Source organism: Chenopodium quinoa, unplaced genomic scaffold (assembly GCF_001683475.1).
Source record: "Chenopodium quinoa cultivar QQ74 unplaced genomic scaffold, ASM168347v1, whole genome shotgun sequence".
Classification (NCBI taxonomy): domain Eukaryota; kingdom Viridiplantae; phylum Streptophyta; class Magnoliopsida; order Caryophyllales; family Amaranthaceae; genus Chenopodium; species Chenopodium quinoa.
The window spans coordinates 4,316,375-4,333,182 of NW_018744878.1; the positions used below are offsets into that span (position 1 = coordinate 4,316,375).

The window sequence follows — 16,808 nt, forward strand, 5'->3', positions numbered from 1 at the left end:
GGGGCCCCGGCTTCAGCAGTAGCCGCCTCCTCGGCTACTTCAGAAATCTCAATTTCAGGGAGCTCAGCAGCGCTCCCCCTGTTGGAAACCCCTTCAGGAACCCCCGCCTTCGGATCAGGAGTCCGTTGGTCCACCTCCATGTCAGCAGCTGGAGGGGGAGTCTTCGGCGGCGACGGGATCGGCGGTGGTGGATGAACCGGGGGCGGAGGACCCCATGTACTTCTCGGAACCCTGCCCAGTCCAGCAGCCGGTTCCCTTATTACTACGCCGGGCCTCGGCCCCAGCGTAAAATCTCCTGGACCCATAACAGCTGGGCCCGTCCTTCTCCTCTTCCTCTGTTCCAGAGGTTGATCGTCCATATCGTCAGAGTCTGAAGTTTCTAACTCTGAAAGGTTGTCTGACGATGCCGGACTCTTTCCTTCTCTCCTTCTGCCCTCTTCCTCAGACTGCAAAAGTGGGGGGAGCAAGAAGGGATCAGTAAAAAAAAAAAAAAAAAACAAGCGCTGAAAGACTTACCAATGTCTTCGGCTGGACCTCGACAGCTCTAGAAGTCCCCTCACCACTCTCTAGGGAGTTGATGGCCCTAGTCACCTCTTCGGCAGCCTGAGCGGCGAGTATTTCCTCGGCGAGCAAAGGCCTCAAAGGATCCCGCTTTTCCCACCAGGGCTTCTGCCTCAAATAATCTGCAGCAGCTTCGATCTGAAAGCCCGTCGAGTGTAGGTGCAGAGGACGATCCTTCGGAGCAGTGATAGCTGGAGCTCGGTCTAGGATGACCCTTTCAACGTTCACTCCCAGCCGACCGTAGTCAATGCCAGAGGTAGCCTCACTCAACTCTGGAAGGAGAAGTTGAAGGTTAGCCCCAAAACAGACAAAACAAATAAAGCAAAGACAAAATAAAGTCCCCGGCCCCAGCCGAAGGTACTTACTGTTTCTATACTTTCGGCTGAGGCCGACAACTGCAAGCATCTTCTCTTGGAAGACGTAATGGTTATCGGGAAGCCATCGGGTCGGGAGGGACTTCAGCCGGCCGGTCCCCCCAGGATTTCTTTGCTTCCCGAAGAAGCTCATCTGCTGATAACTTGGATGGCTGGCGGCATTAGGGTCTTCAGGACCCAAATCTTGCATGATCGGATTGGTCCTGGAGAGATAGCGAGGGACCCCGAAAAAGTAGGGGTGCTCCGGATCGGCAGGGGCCCTCACCCAAATCCACTGACCTCTCCAGTCCTTATCCGAAGAGTCATTCGGCCACATAGTCAAATATTGAGGGCGGCTCTCTATTCGCCACCAGCCTGAAGACCCGTGCTGGCCGTACACACTCTGGGTGTTCTGCACTAGCTGATGCATCCTTCGGAAGCAATGCAAATTCGGCTCAACGGCAAAAAACCGGCACACCCAGAGATAAGTCATCACCCGCCGAATGCTGACAGGCGTTAATTGGCATAGGGAAATCCTATACTTTATTAGAATATCCCTGATGAAGGGATCCAAAGGGAACCGAAGCCCGTACTGCAACTGCCGAGTGTATACTCCCACATACCCAGGGGGAGGGCGATGAATTCTGTCAGTAGGCGAGGGCATTCGACACCAATACCCGTCTTCTTCGAAAATGCCATAGTGTAGTTCGATCTGTTCGGCAAACCGTTAAGCTTCGGCATGCCTAACCCACCAGTAATAAGGGGTATTGTCAGTCATAGCTCTCTGGGCTTCGGCATCCTGCCATTTAGCATGCCCAGGTAGCAAATCCCATAGAACAGGAGGCAGATCTTCCCCCTGTTCAGCAGCCCCAGCCTCGGCACCCTGCTAAGGGGCAGGTGCAGCCTCAGCCCCTTGCTGAGGAGTAGCTGCGTTTAGGGGGACCGCCGGAATCCCCCTTTCTGGGTCCTCCTCGATACGTTCTCCATTCCATACGTCGGCGCGGTCCCGGGGATCTCGGACTGGACCTCGTCTCCCAGTCTGGCGACCTCTTAAACGAGCCATGGACAATTTCGCGAGAAAGGAAGTTGGGAAAAGAGGAGTTCTTTGAGAAAACTAAGAGAATCAAGGAAAAATCGAGGAAAATTACCTTTATGAGAATCTAAACTCGCCGATTCAGTGAGTCGGAGCAGCGAGTTCAATCGTCGAGCTTTGATTTCGGGTGTACAGTGGAATTTCGAAGTGGAAGCAATGGTTTCTTGAGAGGATTCGAGATGGGATTGGTGAAGAAATGAGGAGAGAAATGGCGAAAATGTCTTATGTTTCCAGAAAATGAGAAATTCAAAGGTCAGAATGCTTAATTCCTCTTAAAAGCCTTCCTAAGTAACCGTTAAACTCTCTCTCGATTAACCGTCCACTATCCACTCAACTTCCCATTAATCATCCTAATTACAGTTATTTAGTTAATGACTGTTTAAAATTTAAATCTTTTGATTTAATTAAATCATTTACTTTCCTCCATTTTTATTGGATTCAAACCCGACCCGTCATCCTTCCAAATCGGGTCTGGGGGGCAAGTTGTTTGGGTCCAATTAAGCTAATTGGGCCTAGTCATTAAATGATCCAATGTTTCAAGGTCAAGGCCCAAGCCTCCAATCAAACCAAGTTAGCTATGTGTCAATTGGTCCAAATTGTCATGGTCAGCCCGTGACCCAATCCGGCCCAATCACTCTCCTCCCTTTGTTATGCCAAGGTATAAAAGCCTTCAATTACACTATTTGTCATATACATATAAAAGCCTCAAGCACTAAATCTCTTGCATATTTTTCTCTCTCTAAACACTGTTTGACTTCGGCATCGGAGGGGTCTTCCTCGGATCCACCCCGAGGCCAGTTTACGTGTATTTGCTGTGCAGGAAACCTTCGGCCCAGCATTATTTGGACCGGACAAGTCTTCATCCACTTCATTGGACCTTCGGCAAGGTCCCATTGTTTTCACCCGAAACAATGTGTGATCGTATGACAAAAGTGGAGCTGATTAGCTGAAGTACAAGTGCAGGTCAAGCCAGCATTACCCTTTTTCCTGTTTTCTGGGTTATATAACTTATAGCCACTAAAACAATGGTATAAAAATCCATACATCGCATGCAAATCTGTAATCATATTAGTAATGTGGTAATGCCATAGTAAAAGTAAATGGTGCAAACAATAAGAACGATAAGGAGTGATAACTTAGCAAGTAGCGAATTGAAACCTGATTGTGAGTGATGAGAAAGATGTCCCCTATAAACAGAAAAGAGCTAAAATAACTTCTCATAGGTAGGTAACGTAGAAAGAACACTAACAATACACAAAACATTTCTTACAAATGGTGTAGAAAGTACAATAGCAATGCATTTGGAACTCAATTCTCATTGCATTTGAAATTTAGACATGTAATTAAACTTCAATTATCAGGTATTTTCGAATAAACTGATGAGAATCACAATGACAGTTTTAAAGCCAGTAAACAAATTTAAAAATAGAAAAAGGAAAACCAAAGAGTTGACAATAACCATTCTACTCGTACTAACCTAGTTAAAGTACACAAAAGCAAGTTAAACATAAAGATTCATAGACAGCAGGAATTGCTATCTGCTGATCACATTCATCAGTTTAAGATAAGTACTAAATTTCTTTACATTACCAAAGAAATTAGGACTTGTCTTCTATTCATTGAATGGTTGATGTCGGACTTGTGGTCTGACTGTTGATGGTTACAATGAATCCGTTTTGAGACCTATCACGCGATGCATGGATGTAAGTACCAACAAACTCAATGTCACTGAGTAGAGAACTCTTTGGAGCAGCTAAGAGTGTGTTATATATCTGGTATTCCCACCATAGTATGTCTTTATTCTTGCCTACAAAATAGGATACATCACCAGAATGACCGATCCCATAAGCATAATCACCAGATGATATATGAAGCCGCTCCAAAACAATTGCCTTGCTAAGAATGTATTCCAACATCTTTAAATTATTGGCATTCGCTTTCATTTTCAATAATTCAAGCCTCTTGATTTTACTAAACAAACACACTGGAAGTGTATGTTGGACATCTAAGTTGTTATTGACACTAGGCCAAGTCCATCTAAGATGGGTTAGATTACAGAATATCGAACCAACATCAACCTTCAAGGAATTAAGAGCCTTGAAGAAATTCATAATGCTCAGGCTAAGAGACTTGACACCAGAAATCCTTCGAATTAGCGGTAGTATTTTGCTAAATTCATTATCGGTAAAAGGTCCATTAACATAAACATTAAGCTCTGCCTTAATCAGTTTAGTTGGATATCGGGCAAAGCTATAATGCCCAACCCTACCAGTTAGTGCAAGGTGTTCGAGCATAGGGGTATCAATGGCAAACTTGACCTCGCTCGGGTGATCAATAATCAAAGACTTCAACACGGGAGATGTTATATTCACATTCACTACACCATCATTGTAAAATTGTAATCCTAAAGACAGAACTTCCAAAAGTGGGCAAGAACTAATCAATGCCCATAATTTCTGTAAGTCGTCCCAAATAACGTCACCCAATTCAAGCTTCTTCAGATTAGGAAGAGTAACTATCCCCTTTACAACACTAGGCAATTTACATTGAAGCAATCCAACCAATTGAAGATGAACAAGTGATCGAATTTCAAAGATAGTACTGGGGAGAGTGGGCAGCGGAGTACGCGAAGGGGGTTCGCGAATAGCCTTGATTGCAGATACGTTTCGCTTAGAAATTAAACGAATCCATGACTTGAATTTTGCTAGGGAAATCTTAGAACTAGAATTAGGAATGTGAATGGTGAATGGTGAATGGTGAAGGTTTGGATATGTGGGGAGGTGTTTTGGCGGAGGATATGATCGACGGTATCTATGAATATTTGCTTTTGATTTGGGGGATTTCCATTGGCAGGCAGCCGTGAAAGGTTAACTCCGTCGAAGAAGAGGTGGGGGAGTTGAGTCCAGAGGTGGCGCCACCGATGGGATAAGACGGAGGTTGCGGCGGCGGAATTAGTGGGAGAAGTGACAGAATTTCGATCAAAAGGGTGTCTGGGAGTGAGCTTAATCTGTCTTCTTCACCATTGTTGTTGGAATTCTCAGAGGAAATGTGTAATTTTCTCCTCCATCTTTGGGAGGAGTTAGATTTTGATTTCTGTGGGTGAAAAATTAGGTTTGTTCAAGGCTTTCTGGGTTTTAATCAACAATATCTAAGAATCTTACCGAGCACGCTTTATTTTTATTTTTTTTAAACTTTATTTTTAGGCATATGAAATCAATTACTAGTACATCAAATAAGAAAAGAATAATATTTGGAATCTAACATTAAAGTGCAAAAACTTTAGAGTCATATCATCAATCAATTAATTTAACCAATCATAAAAATAGAAAATAAAAATAAGGTAAAATGGAATACATTCAATATACGTAATTACTAATGAAGAAAATATACCCTTAATCACCTACTTGTATATTCCTAACCTACCATAAAAAATAAACAATAAAAAAAAAAAGCGGCATCAACTCTCCATCTTCCCAGCACCATGTCCATTACTAATTCCTAAAGAGCTATCCCATCAGGCCATCACCATTAGTCCATTATATCCAATTTTAATATCAGACATATGTCATCGGTTAAAAACCATAACAATTGCTTCCCTAGTTCATTCAGTGACTTAAGTTACAACTCGCAAGTAATAACTAGGGGTGAGCAAAAAATTAGGGTACCCTGAATCAGAACCGGAACCTACCTGTTAGGAACCACAGGTTCCGGAACCAGAACCTATACAAGAGGTTCCGGTTCCGGGTAGCAAATTGGAGAACCTGTTGTAATAGGTTCCGGTTCAGGTTCTCAATTTTTTGGAACCGGAACCTATAGGGTACCCTGTACCTGATAAAAGTATCACTTAATTTCAAATTATACACTAATTCTTACTCAATATTTAAATAATAAATATCAAAATTACAATTATAAAAATATATATATTAAATTTGTTAGACAACTACTATTAGTTTGTCTTATTTGCAAGTTGCAAACATTATAAATTAGTGACCAACTAGTTTTTTTTATTAAAAATTCCGCGAAAAAGTTAGTGAGTATATTATAATACAGGGTACCCTGAATCGGAACCGAAACCTACAGGTTCCGATTCCGGTTCCCAATTCCCAGGAACCTGTTCAACAGGTTCCGATTCCGGTTCTCATTTTGAGGAACCTGTTGCAACAGGTTCCGGTTCCGGTACCTAGAATTTTTACAGGGTGCCCTGTTATGCTCACCCCTAGTAATAACCATAACAATGAATTGTCACCAAAAGGATTTAAATAGCCAAAAATGGACACAAGCCAGAATCAACAATTTAATTTAGGTGCTTAAGGTTAACAGATTAATCATACAATTACAAGGCTATCATTTAGAATTCCCCAATCTTTTATGGTGCAACAATTCCATCGACTATACATGCAACTAACTCACTTTTAGTATCAAAGAATAGAGACATACTAAATATTCCATCAATATATTTTTTACTTTACAAGGAGAACTGGTATTTCATTTATAATCTTAATAACTGACAAAATCTTACTTTGTTTGATTAAGGAGATAGTCAGAAGTTGGCATCATCACATTTAAACTGAGCCCTGAAACTTCTCTGGCTAGTTATCTGTAATCTACAGTCCTACACCACCTCCTCAATCTCTCTCTATTTCCCTCATCATCTTCATTGCACATTTGCACAGCAATCTCCCACTCCTAAAACATAAAGGGAAAATCCCAGAAAAAAAAAAAATAAAGGATCATATAATCACACAGTCACACCTCCCCCAAACTCCAAACCCAATTCCTCCTCCCTCAGTTCCTCTACCCAAAACCCCATTTCAACTTATACCTCCTTCCATTTTGCCACTCCTCGACCTTTTGTCCTTTCTCTTTCTTATTCCCAACACTCCTAAATCCGCAAATTTACTCCAACAGCAATCACTTATTGATAATAGTGATGAGGATGAACAACCCCAGATTGAAATTTCTGCAGATAAGCCATTGGTACCCCAAAAGCTGAAAGTTAAGATTTCAGTTCAATTTGAAGTTCTAGTGTTCAAATTTTGAAGGGGTCTAACATCGTACATTTGTGCTTAGAAAGTATCCTAGTAATGCACAAGTGATATATTGATTATATTCTTCATCGTACTATGACTCGTATACTCCTTCAGCCTAGGTTTGGTCTAGAAAATGAAAACTAACATTTATCTCATTGTAACTAGCATACAATGACTAATATGAGCAGTGAAGGATATCTATCCTAACGCAACTATTAATTCAAGGTGGAGGGAGTACAACCAACCTCAAACATAAAGTTACCAAATTTTTGTTTAAGGATTCACACAAACATATCTATATCTATACTTAAGTATTTAAAAACTCAAACCACAATAATTCATATGCCACATGTCCTCATAACTTATTCGTATGCCACATGTCCTCACAACTCACTCATATGCAAATGTTACTTCCCTTACCTTTCCAATATTAAAAAAATTAAATTAAAAATATTTCATAATGTTAAAGCCTTTGTGCATTCCGTAACTTGCACATTTAAGTAAGAAAATGAAGTGTTTAATTTCTACCATGATATAATAAAGTTGAATTAACTATTACATAAACATATAAATTATAGTAAAAATAGTCTTTTTATCTCTTAAACTTAAAATATAGCTTAAACTAATATGTCATTTCATATTCTACAATATTCATATATATATATATATATATATATATATATATATATATATATATATATATATATATATATATATATATATATATATATATATATATATATATACTTAAGTAAATTAATTATTCTTTCAAATTTCCACTCACTTTTTTTAAAAAAAAAAAAAAAAAAGTTTTCACAAGCATTTACTTCAAAAGTCATGTAACAATAGCTTCGCAGTTTCAACTATTGAAAAGCATACATTTATATAAAAATAACCTATATTATAACCCGTGCATTGAACGGGCCAAAATACTAGTTTTATATTCAACAAGAAATCAACTTAATGCAATAATGCAGTTCTAAGCTCTTAAACCGTCGCATTATCCAACTTTTCTAAGTCATTTTTTATGCTCAAAATTTCAGCTAATTTGCTTCCAACAATAACAATATTCTGCACAAGTTCACAACAAGCATTAATCAACCCATCAACCAAAAATTAAAGTCCTCAAAAAAAAAAAAAAAAAAAAATTAAAACCCCTACTTTTTTAATTTATAGAAAAAAAAAAACCTAGATTTGAGACATATTTTTTGAGAATTTGGATTAAAAGTAACTGAGAATTTTGCCAAATTCTCGTTTTCGCCAGAACCTATGGCTCGTACTTAAATCGCAAACAACCCTTGACGAATTTAATTTTGAGATCCTTCATAAATTTAACAATCTGCCCAGATTGAGAAATTGCTATTCAATTAATTTTATTTATTTTTTTTATAAAAATCACCTAACCTTATAACCTGATTCGATGGAGGAGAGAAAGCCCAGTTAGCACAATGCATTGCTTGTAATTACACTTCTATAGCAGGCTGCAGGTACTTTGATTTTCAGCGATAACAGATTAAATCTTGTTTTTATGATTTAATTGGGTGAATGTCGTGTTGTTATACTAAAAAATTAAATTGATTTGATCATGTTTTTGGATTAGTCAATGGTGTGAGATTATACATTGCTTGTAATTATATTTTCAGACCGATGAAAATGGGCTGCTGTGGATGCTTTGGGTTCTCGAGAAGGCAAAAATCGATTGCAAGGCTGAAGTTTCGAATTGATGGGTTTACGACTGTTACTACTCATAAACCTTTGCTAGATGATGATAATGGAGAAGAAATTGGGAAATATTAGATTTAAGTATGAACTACGGAGTATTAAAGAGGGTGAATATGTAAATATTCATTTTGAAGGATATAATTGGAAGAACACTATTTATAAGAGTATTCTTTCACTTTTTATAAGGTAGGGAAATATAAGGAAAATTGTAAAAAAAAAAAAAAAAAAAAAAACTATCAATCACAATAGGACACGTGTTCGGTTTTACCTATGAAATTGGTTACCAACCGGTCATGTTCTATTTATACCAGATTTATGTCAAAGGTCGTCTTATTCTGATATAATCAAATTTAAAGATCGTTTTATTTTTGGAAGACCACTCAAAGGTCGTTTTATTCTTGAAAATTTTCCCTTTTAAAAATTAATATCGTGAATTAAGTAAACTTGTAAATTAATACCGTAAATTTTTTTAAAAATTTTGGTTTTACGATCAGACTCCAATTAAGATCATTTTGACGTCACTTTTTCCCTTTAATCCACGTTTAACCCTTTGTAAATTAACCATTTGAACGACAAAAAAAAAAAAAAAAAAAAAAAAAAACAAGAAAAAAATGCCCCTAAACCACTAATCTTCCTCCTTCACCATTGCGAAACACCCTTCAAGATTCTAACACCAAATTCACAATAATTCTTCCCATCTATCCTTCAATTGCTCTAGGTGAACATGTAATTTGCCTCTACTAAGTTCTTCTTTAGGATTTTCGAATTTCAGGGTTAATATATTATGATTTTCGTTAATTAACATAGGGATTTTGTAATTTTTCTTTGAATTAAGCTATTAATTAAACATAATATATATGTCATTTTTCTTTGAATTAAGCTATCAATTAAGCATAATATGTGATTTTTCTTCGAATTAAGCTATCAATTAAGATTAAGTGTGATTTTTCTTTGAATTTAGCGAGTCATATCAGCTAATTCTAGCGTGGAATTGTAAATTGTTTCTTTTCTGTCCTCCTCCTTCAGTGATACCTCCCTTTTCCTTTATTGCTCGAATTTCTTGTCAATTTTGCAAAGTAAAGGATTTGTGGTAGAGAAGAAGAACCGTGACGCCAATTTGGTGAGTATTCTTCAATAGAGGTTGAAGGTTAAAGGGTTAAAGTGAAATTATAAGAGATAATGAAAGGAAAAAAGTTTTTAAATTTAGTTGGGGACTGGAGTAACCATGAGTTGGGGGATTTTTTTATTTTAAAACACTTAATTAATAGTTAAACGTGGGTTAAAGGGAAGAGTGATTTTATAAATGGTCTAAAGTGGAGTACTCTGGTAGTAAAATAAAAAAATAAAAAAATAAATTTTAAAAAATTATGGAGGTAATTCACATGTTTTTTAATTTGCAAAATTAAATTTCAAAATGACGTTAATATGCAATAGTAAATTTGAGATTGCCTATCTTTGATAAGCGATCTCAGTTTTTTTTTTCATTCTAGAGACCATTTCTAATAAAGCAGTCTCTTTGACAAAGAGGCGATTAACTAGAGACCGCCTCTAAGACAATCTCATTGGCCAATTTGGACGGGTCTCTTTGGCCCATTTTGTAGTGCTAAAATTCTCTCCCGAAAAGAGTAGACAAAGCTTGTCTTTTGAAGGAGATCGAAAAACCCTTATCTTTTGAAAGAGAGGGAGAAAAGTTTTTTTCAAAAGGAGGAAGCGTTATAAAATAAAAAAATAAAAATAAAAAAATAAAAATAAAAAAAGGAATGAGGTTTTCAACCGGTTAAAGCCGACAGAAGCCCCTTCAAAAATCAACAATAGAAACTAGGGTTTTGGAGGGAGGAAGGAGAAGATAAGAAAGATTATTATCATAAGGAAATTTTGCAAAAAAACCACCTTTTAAATCTTTTTTTTTTTTTTTTTTTTTTTTTTTTTTTGCAAATAACCACCTTTTAAAAAAGTTGTTGCAAAAGACCATCAATTTTAAAAATTTTGTTGCAAATTACCACTTTTTAAGCCAAATTTATCAATTGTGTTACATTGAATTGATGGTAAGTTGCAACAAAATTTTTAAAATTGATGGTTTTTTGCAACATTTTTTTTAAAAGGTGGTTAAATACAAAAAACAATATTTAAAAGGTTGTTTTTTTGCAAAATTTACTTATCATAATAGTCCACTATAGAGTGGTTTATATTCAACAAATACAAGCTTAAGTATATTTATGGTACCAATAATCAACTAAGTACTTATCAAATAGCTCAGTTCATTACTTAGCTACCATACCTGGCCTATCCACAAATTAGGTGAGATCGTTTTCACTCATAACTCTTCACAAGTTTTAGCGTTTACTTGTCAAACAGTAAAATTGAAATCAATGGTGGCAATATAACGTACACATAATATCCCCGTACTAAGTTCATGTTATAACACCTAGATTTACATTAGCCACATATTAAACTGATAGCCACATATTATTCAATTAGCCACCACTAATTATAATACTGCTAACCTACTTTGGGACCCTCATTCTTTCATATATTGCCTATAAATACATGTGTAACATTTTGCCTTTCTATTCCAAACCTAGAGTTAGTTAAGCCTTCACAAATAATTCTACAAGTTTATTACGTAGTATATTATTTCCTAGGGAAGTACTTGAAAATGGCCTATTCAAAGGCTGTGTTGCTTGCCCTTATTGCTATGACTCTAGTCATATGCTCTGAGGTCTCAGCTCATCAATTGGATAAATCTTCAACCACTGAGAAATTACGTGAGTTTCTATTGTCTTCTAATTTCTATTTTACGTGTATTAATCAGCTTGTGACGAATTTAGTATCCAGTTAGAACAACAAAATTATCATTACTTATTTTTTTTATAATCTTTTAATAGTTTTGAACTAATTTTGAAATTAAAAGCACACATTGCATGCACTTAGATCTCATTATTGCATGCATATGCAAGCATAATCAAAGATAAAAATTAGAAACTACAACTCGATAGAATGTTGAAAAAATGAGGAAGATTATTAAAGTTAGGGTAATTAGGGTATTTCTTGACCCATGAACAACCCACATATGAGCATTTCTTGTCTCACACTAAAAAGACTAAAGAGGAAGTACAATGGTAATGGAATCTCACATTGAAAGAATTAAAGAGTTACTACCACTATATAATACTAAGGAGTTACTCCCCTCATTGTCATATGGTTTTGAGGTGGAACCTCCCTGATCTAATAAAGTGGTGGACTTGTATTCTCTCGTATAGGGTGCGGCCAAATCTGTATTTGACATGGCTAAAGTATACTGGGCCAAATTATAGGTAGCTCACATGTGAGGGGGAGTGTTGAGCCCATAAACAACCCACAGGTGACCATTTCTTGTCCCACACTAAAAAGATTAAAGGGGAGTGTAGTGGTAATGTAATCCCACGTTGAAAGAATTCAAGACCACCACTATATAATACTAAGCGGCTACTCCCATCAAGCTACCAAAGTACTAGGGGGATGTCCATTATTCGGACTCCAATCAATCCAGTCCAAATAAGCTATTTGGATTGGACTTTTTTTTAATTTGGATTGGATTTGGACTAAAAAAATTTAAAATTCGGATTTTCGGATTGGATTTGGACTCAAAATTATTAAGTCTAAATAGTCTGAATTTATAAATAAATAAATAAATGTATAATAATAAAATAATAATAATAATAATAATAATAATAATAATATAAACCTCAATTAAAGTTTGTATTTTTTTATTGGTATTATGATTCTTATGAATTTCTTAGGAATTTTTTTATTTTATTATTAATTCGGATTGGATTGGACTGGATTAGGACTATGAGATTTTAATTTGGATTGGCTGGATTGGATTTTGAAAACTTTGGATTTGGACTATAAAATGGGAGTCCAAATATGTTTTGGATTGGATTGGACTGAGCTTAAGTCCAATCCAAAGTCCGAAAGGACACCCCTACAAAGTATCGTTCACCTCCGGCCCTCCCCAATGCAACCCCCTTAAATGGACCTCTTCCCTTCCCATACCACTGAAATCGGCCCCCCCTCCTTTCCTTCAACCCATCCTTCCCACCTTCGAAAACGATCCCAAGCTTCCGACAAATAAGGGCTTGTTTGACATTGTTTTTGGTTTTCAGTTTTCTGTTTTTTTGAAAATAAAAAACCAAAAACAAGAAACAAGAAAAAGGTGTTTTCACTTTTCTGTTGTCAGTTTTCGAAATTATCATGTTTTTAATAAGTTTGAATAATTTTTGATTCATCTTATGACATGTGTCATATGATTTTGAAAAACAAAAAACCAAAAAACAGAAAACCACAACAATGCCAAACGAGCCCTGAGGTTTTGGGGCTAGTTTGGGGTGGGGGAAGCAAGGGAGGTGTCGGAAATTGGTAATTGGAGCCGGAAATTGGGAATCGGTGTATGAAATTTGGTTGGGCATGGGAGGCCGTGGCCACCAGCAGTGGTTCATGGCTAGCTGGACATTGATTTTATTTAAATTTTTAAAACTTTCTTTTATTTAAAAAAACTTATTTATTCCATTAAAAAAAATTATTAATTTTTTTAACCAATAAACAAGTGACACATGGCAATATATATTTTAACAAAAACTTTAACCCTTTCTCTAGGTTACCGGTAAACAGGATTGAAAAAAAAAAAAACGCAGGTAAAAGTTGGGATTATTACATAATAATTGAAAGTTGGGATTATTTAAAGTAAATTGAGAAAAGTTGGGATTATTAAAGTGTATTTTTCCTGATATAATAGATCATTGACTCTAGCTGACCGGTTTGGGATTGAAGAAAAAGAAGACCCCAAAATTTGGATTATTCTACCAAAATTGGTGAAAGTTGGAATTTTTTTTTTTAATATTTTGCCTACAAAAAATAGCAAAAATATTTCGTGTATTCACAATTAATTAATTTTAATTTGGCGTTACTATAAGAACATGGTGAATTGATCTTTAAAAAAACAATAAAAAAAAATAAACGTGGTGAATTGAATATTTTAAATATAAAGTACTGTAGCATTTAATGTTTTTCAAATTTGATATTGATGTACTCCCTCCGTCCCTAAATTACATTCCTCCTTTCTATTTTTGGTATTTTAAAATTACATTCCTCCTTTCTATTTTTGGTAAGTTTTTTTTAGTAAATCAACTCTCTTTTTCTGTTTTATATTTAATGCTTTCTCACTCATCCTTACCTAATCTCACTCATAATCCTTGTGCCAAATTACAATAAATATGATTGGTTAAAAATTTTCAATTATGAGCATGTGATTGGTCCTTTTTTTTTTTTTTTGCAAAGGATTGATGACTTGTCATGAGTAATAACTAATCTATCTTTGTACTTTCCATTGCATAATTTAATTATTGTTATTTGTCTTATTCTTTCCTACTTAATTCCCGTGTAAATTTCCAAAGAAGAATGTAATTTAGGGGCGGATGGAGTATTGTTTTATGTACATATAATCACATTAAATGAGTTATAATTAATAAATTTACAAGTTATATTAAATATTTATGGCTTAACTGACGCCTTGGGACGCCCGTTAACGGGCTCGTTTTTATTTTGCATATAAAAAAATAGCAAAAATATTTCGTGTATTCACAATTAATTAATTTTAATTTGTGCGTTACTATGCGTGCGAGATTAGACTTCTCTTATGCACAATCAAATGAATTATAAGAGTGTGGTGCATTGATTTGAAATAGATGACGAATCATGTATTAATGTTATAAAAAATTAAAAATAACTAATAATACTAAGTAAAAAGATAATATAGAGAGTTTTCCAATGCTCTTATAATTTTGTTTCTTAAAGTTATACGAGTATTCACTTACCATGATTTGTGTTATATGCTTGTATAGATAAGGGAAAACCAAAAAATAAGCATGCCATATCCACATCATGTTAAATATCTTTCAATGTATCCTGTCAAAAAAAAAAAAAAAAAATATCTTTCAATGTAAAATTTTAAAATATCAACTTTTTTCTTACTATTATTTTTACCAACACATTATATAGATAATAATATGTACGATCAGTGGCGTTTTCAGTATGGATTCAATTTGCACCTTTTTTTCTTTCTTTTTTACTATTATAATCCATCAGCCCTTAGAGTTGAGGTTGTAAAATTGTCAATATTTTTTTTATTGAAGTTTTGAAATTGTTGATTAAATTAAAGTTGTTAATTTATTGTTTTTAGTAGAAAATGTTTGTAGATTTAAGCTGTGAAATTGTGATTTAAGTTATAAAGTTGTTATATTGTAATTATTTAATGAGTATTGGGTACATTATGTCCTGAATGATGTGAAATATTACATGATAATATGAATATATTTTTACTTGTTATTGTTTAGAGATGACAGGTTTAGATTATTCTTAGAAAGATTGTGTATCAAAATCATAAAATCATACGCTTAGCCGCTCAAAATGATAATCCAAAACCTCAAATCAATGTTTATTGTCACATTGTATTAGTTTGGAGATTCCGAACCCATAAAAATAAATTCCTGAAATGAAAAATCTAATGTGATATACTTCATAGTTGATATTTTGGATTTTTAGTAACAAAAAGGTGTTCAATGGACATATGGAGTACATCTGTATAATGTATTGTATATGATTATGCTTTGCAGATTCTGTTGAGGAGTCTAAGTATGGTCGTAGTAGAGGATATGGCGGACATGGCGGTGTTGGCTATGGAGGCGGAGGATATGGTCATGGTGGACACGGAGGTCGTTATCCACCAAAAGTAGAGGAGAACAAAGATCAAAAGAACGAAGCCGTAGATATTCTAGACGACTGTTATGGTGACTACTGCCACAGTGGTGGATATGGTGGATACTATCCCCCATCACCGACTACTAAGACTGTCGAGAAACAAATCAAAGTGTAAGTGATCGAGTTGTAGCTCAAAAATAAAGTGTGTGTACATGACTTTTACTACGTTTGTGTCTAAGGAAAACTATAATATATATATATATATATATATATATATATATATATATATATATATATATATATATATATATATATATATATATATATATATATATATATATATATATATATATATGAATGTTGGTAAAAATGCATTGTATTGTATAAGTTGATGTTAATCCAGCACGTAATGATTCTCTCAACCTTTGTAATGTGCTTAAAATTATGCAATGTAACGACTCTCTTTTAAGTTCTTACAGCTTACATGTATGAAAGAAAGTTGTGTTAGTACTTACACTACTGGCAAATAACGACGGAAAAATTTCGTCCGAAACATCTACACGTTTCTGACAAAATTCTACCGTAGTCGTCGACTACGGACAACTATGGACGACTACGGTAAGAAATTAAATTTGAATTGTTGATTTATTATTTGTCTAATCCTAGCTGTCCAATTCTACAGTCATCAAAGGATTTTTTTTTATTTTTTTTTATTTTTTTTTTTGTTTTACACACATTATCAATTTTTAAATATTTTATCTTCAACCTATATTATCTTTAACCTTACTAACATTCATAGGAATTAAATTTAACTTCATTTTCAATCTAAAACCTTCATCTTCAACCAAAACATTCATCATCCTTCATCTGTGGCTAATTTATTAAGAATGTAAAAGTAATATTGATTAAATTATACTATTACTTAAACATTATTAGAAGTATAACAAATTGAAAAAAAAAATAAATCATCTTAAGCCTTCATCATGATTCATCTCTATTATTAACCTCCATTGTCAACATTAAGAGCCTGTTCCGATTGACTGAACTCAGCTGAACTGAGCTGAACTGAATTGAACTGAACTGAACTTATTAATTAGTGATTTTTAACTACGGATTAGTGATCTTTGATTATTTATTACTATACATATGTGTATATACAAATGTACATATTAATAATATTATTATTATTATTATTATTAATTATTGATGATTATTATTATTATTATTTATTGATTATTATTATTATTATTATTATTATTATTGTTATTATTATTATTATTGTTACTATTATTATTATTATTATTATTATTATTA

The 16,808-nt window shown here is 34.6% G+C and overlaps 2 protein-coding genes across 2 annotated transcripts; one reads left to right on the plus strand and one right to left on the minus strand.

Moving 5' to 3' along the window:
- Positions 1-3,623: 3,623 nt before the first annotated feature.
- On the minus strand, positions 3,624-6,817 carry LOC110705868 (FBD-associated F-box protein At4g13985-like). Its single transcript, XM_021883801.1, has 2 exons — positions 6,760-6,817; positions 3,624-4,711 (listed from the first exon to the last, which is right to left on the minus strand). Exons 1-2 carry the CDS (start codon positions 6,815-6,817, stop codon positions 3,624-3,626), a joined length of 1,146 nt encoding a protein of 381 aa, XP_021739493.1.
- Positions 6,818-11,333: 4,516 nt separating this feature from the next.
- Positions 11,334-15,759, plus strand: LOC110705633 (dormancy-associated protein 2-like). The gene is made up of 2 exons (XM_021883534.1): positions 11,334-11,524; positions 15,410-15,759. Exons 1-2 carry the CDS (start codon positions 11,416-11,418, stop codon positions 15,667-15,669), a joined length of 369 nt encoding a protein of 122 aa, XP_021739226.1. The 5' UTR covers positions 11,334-11,415; the 3' UTR covers positions 15,670-15,759.
- Positions 15,760-16,808: the final 1,049 nt, after the last annotated feature.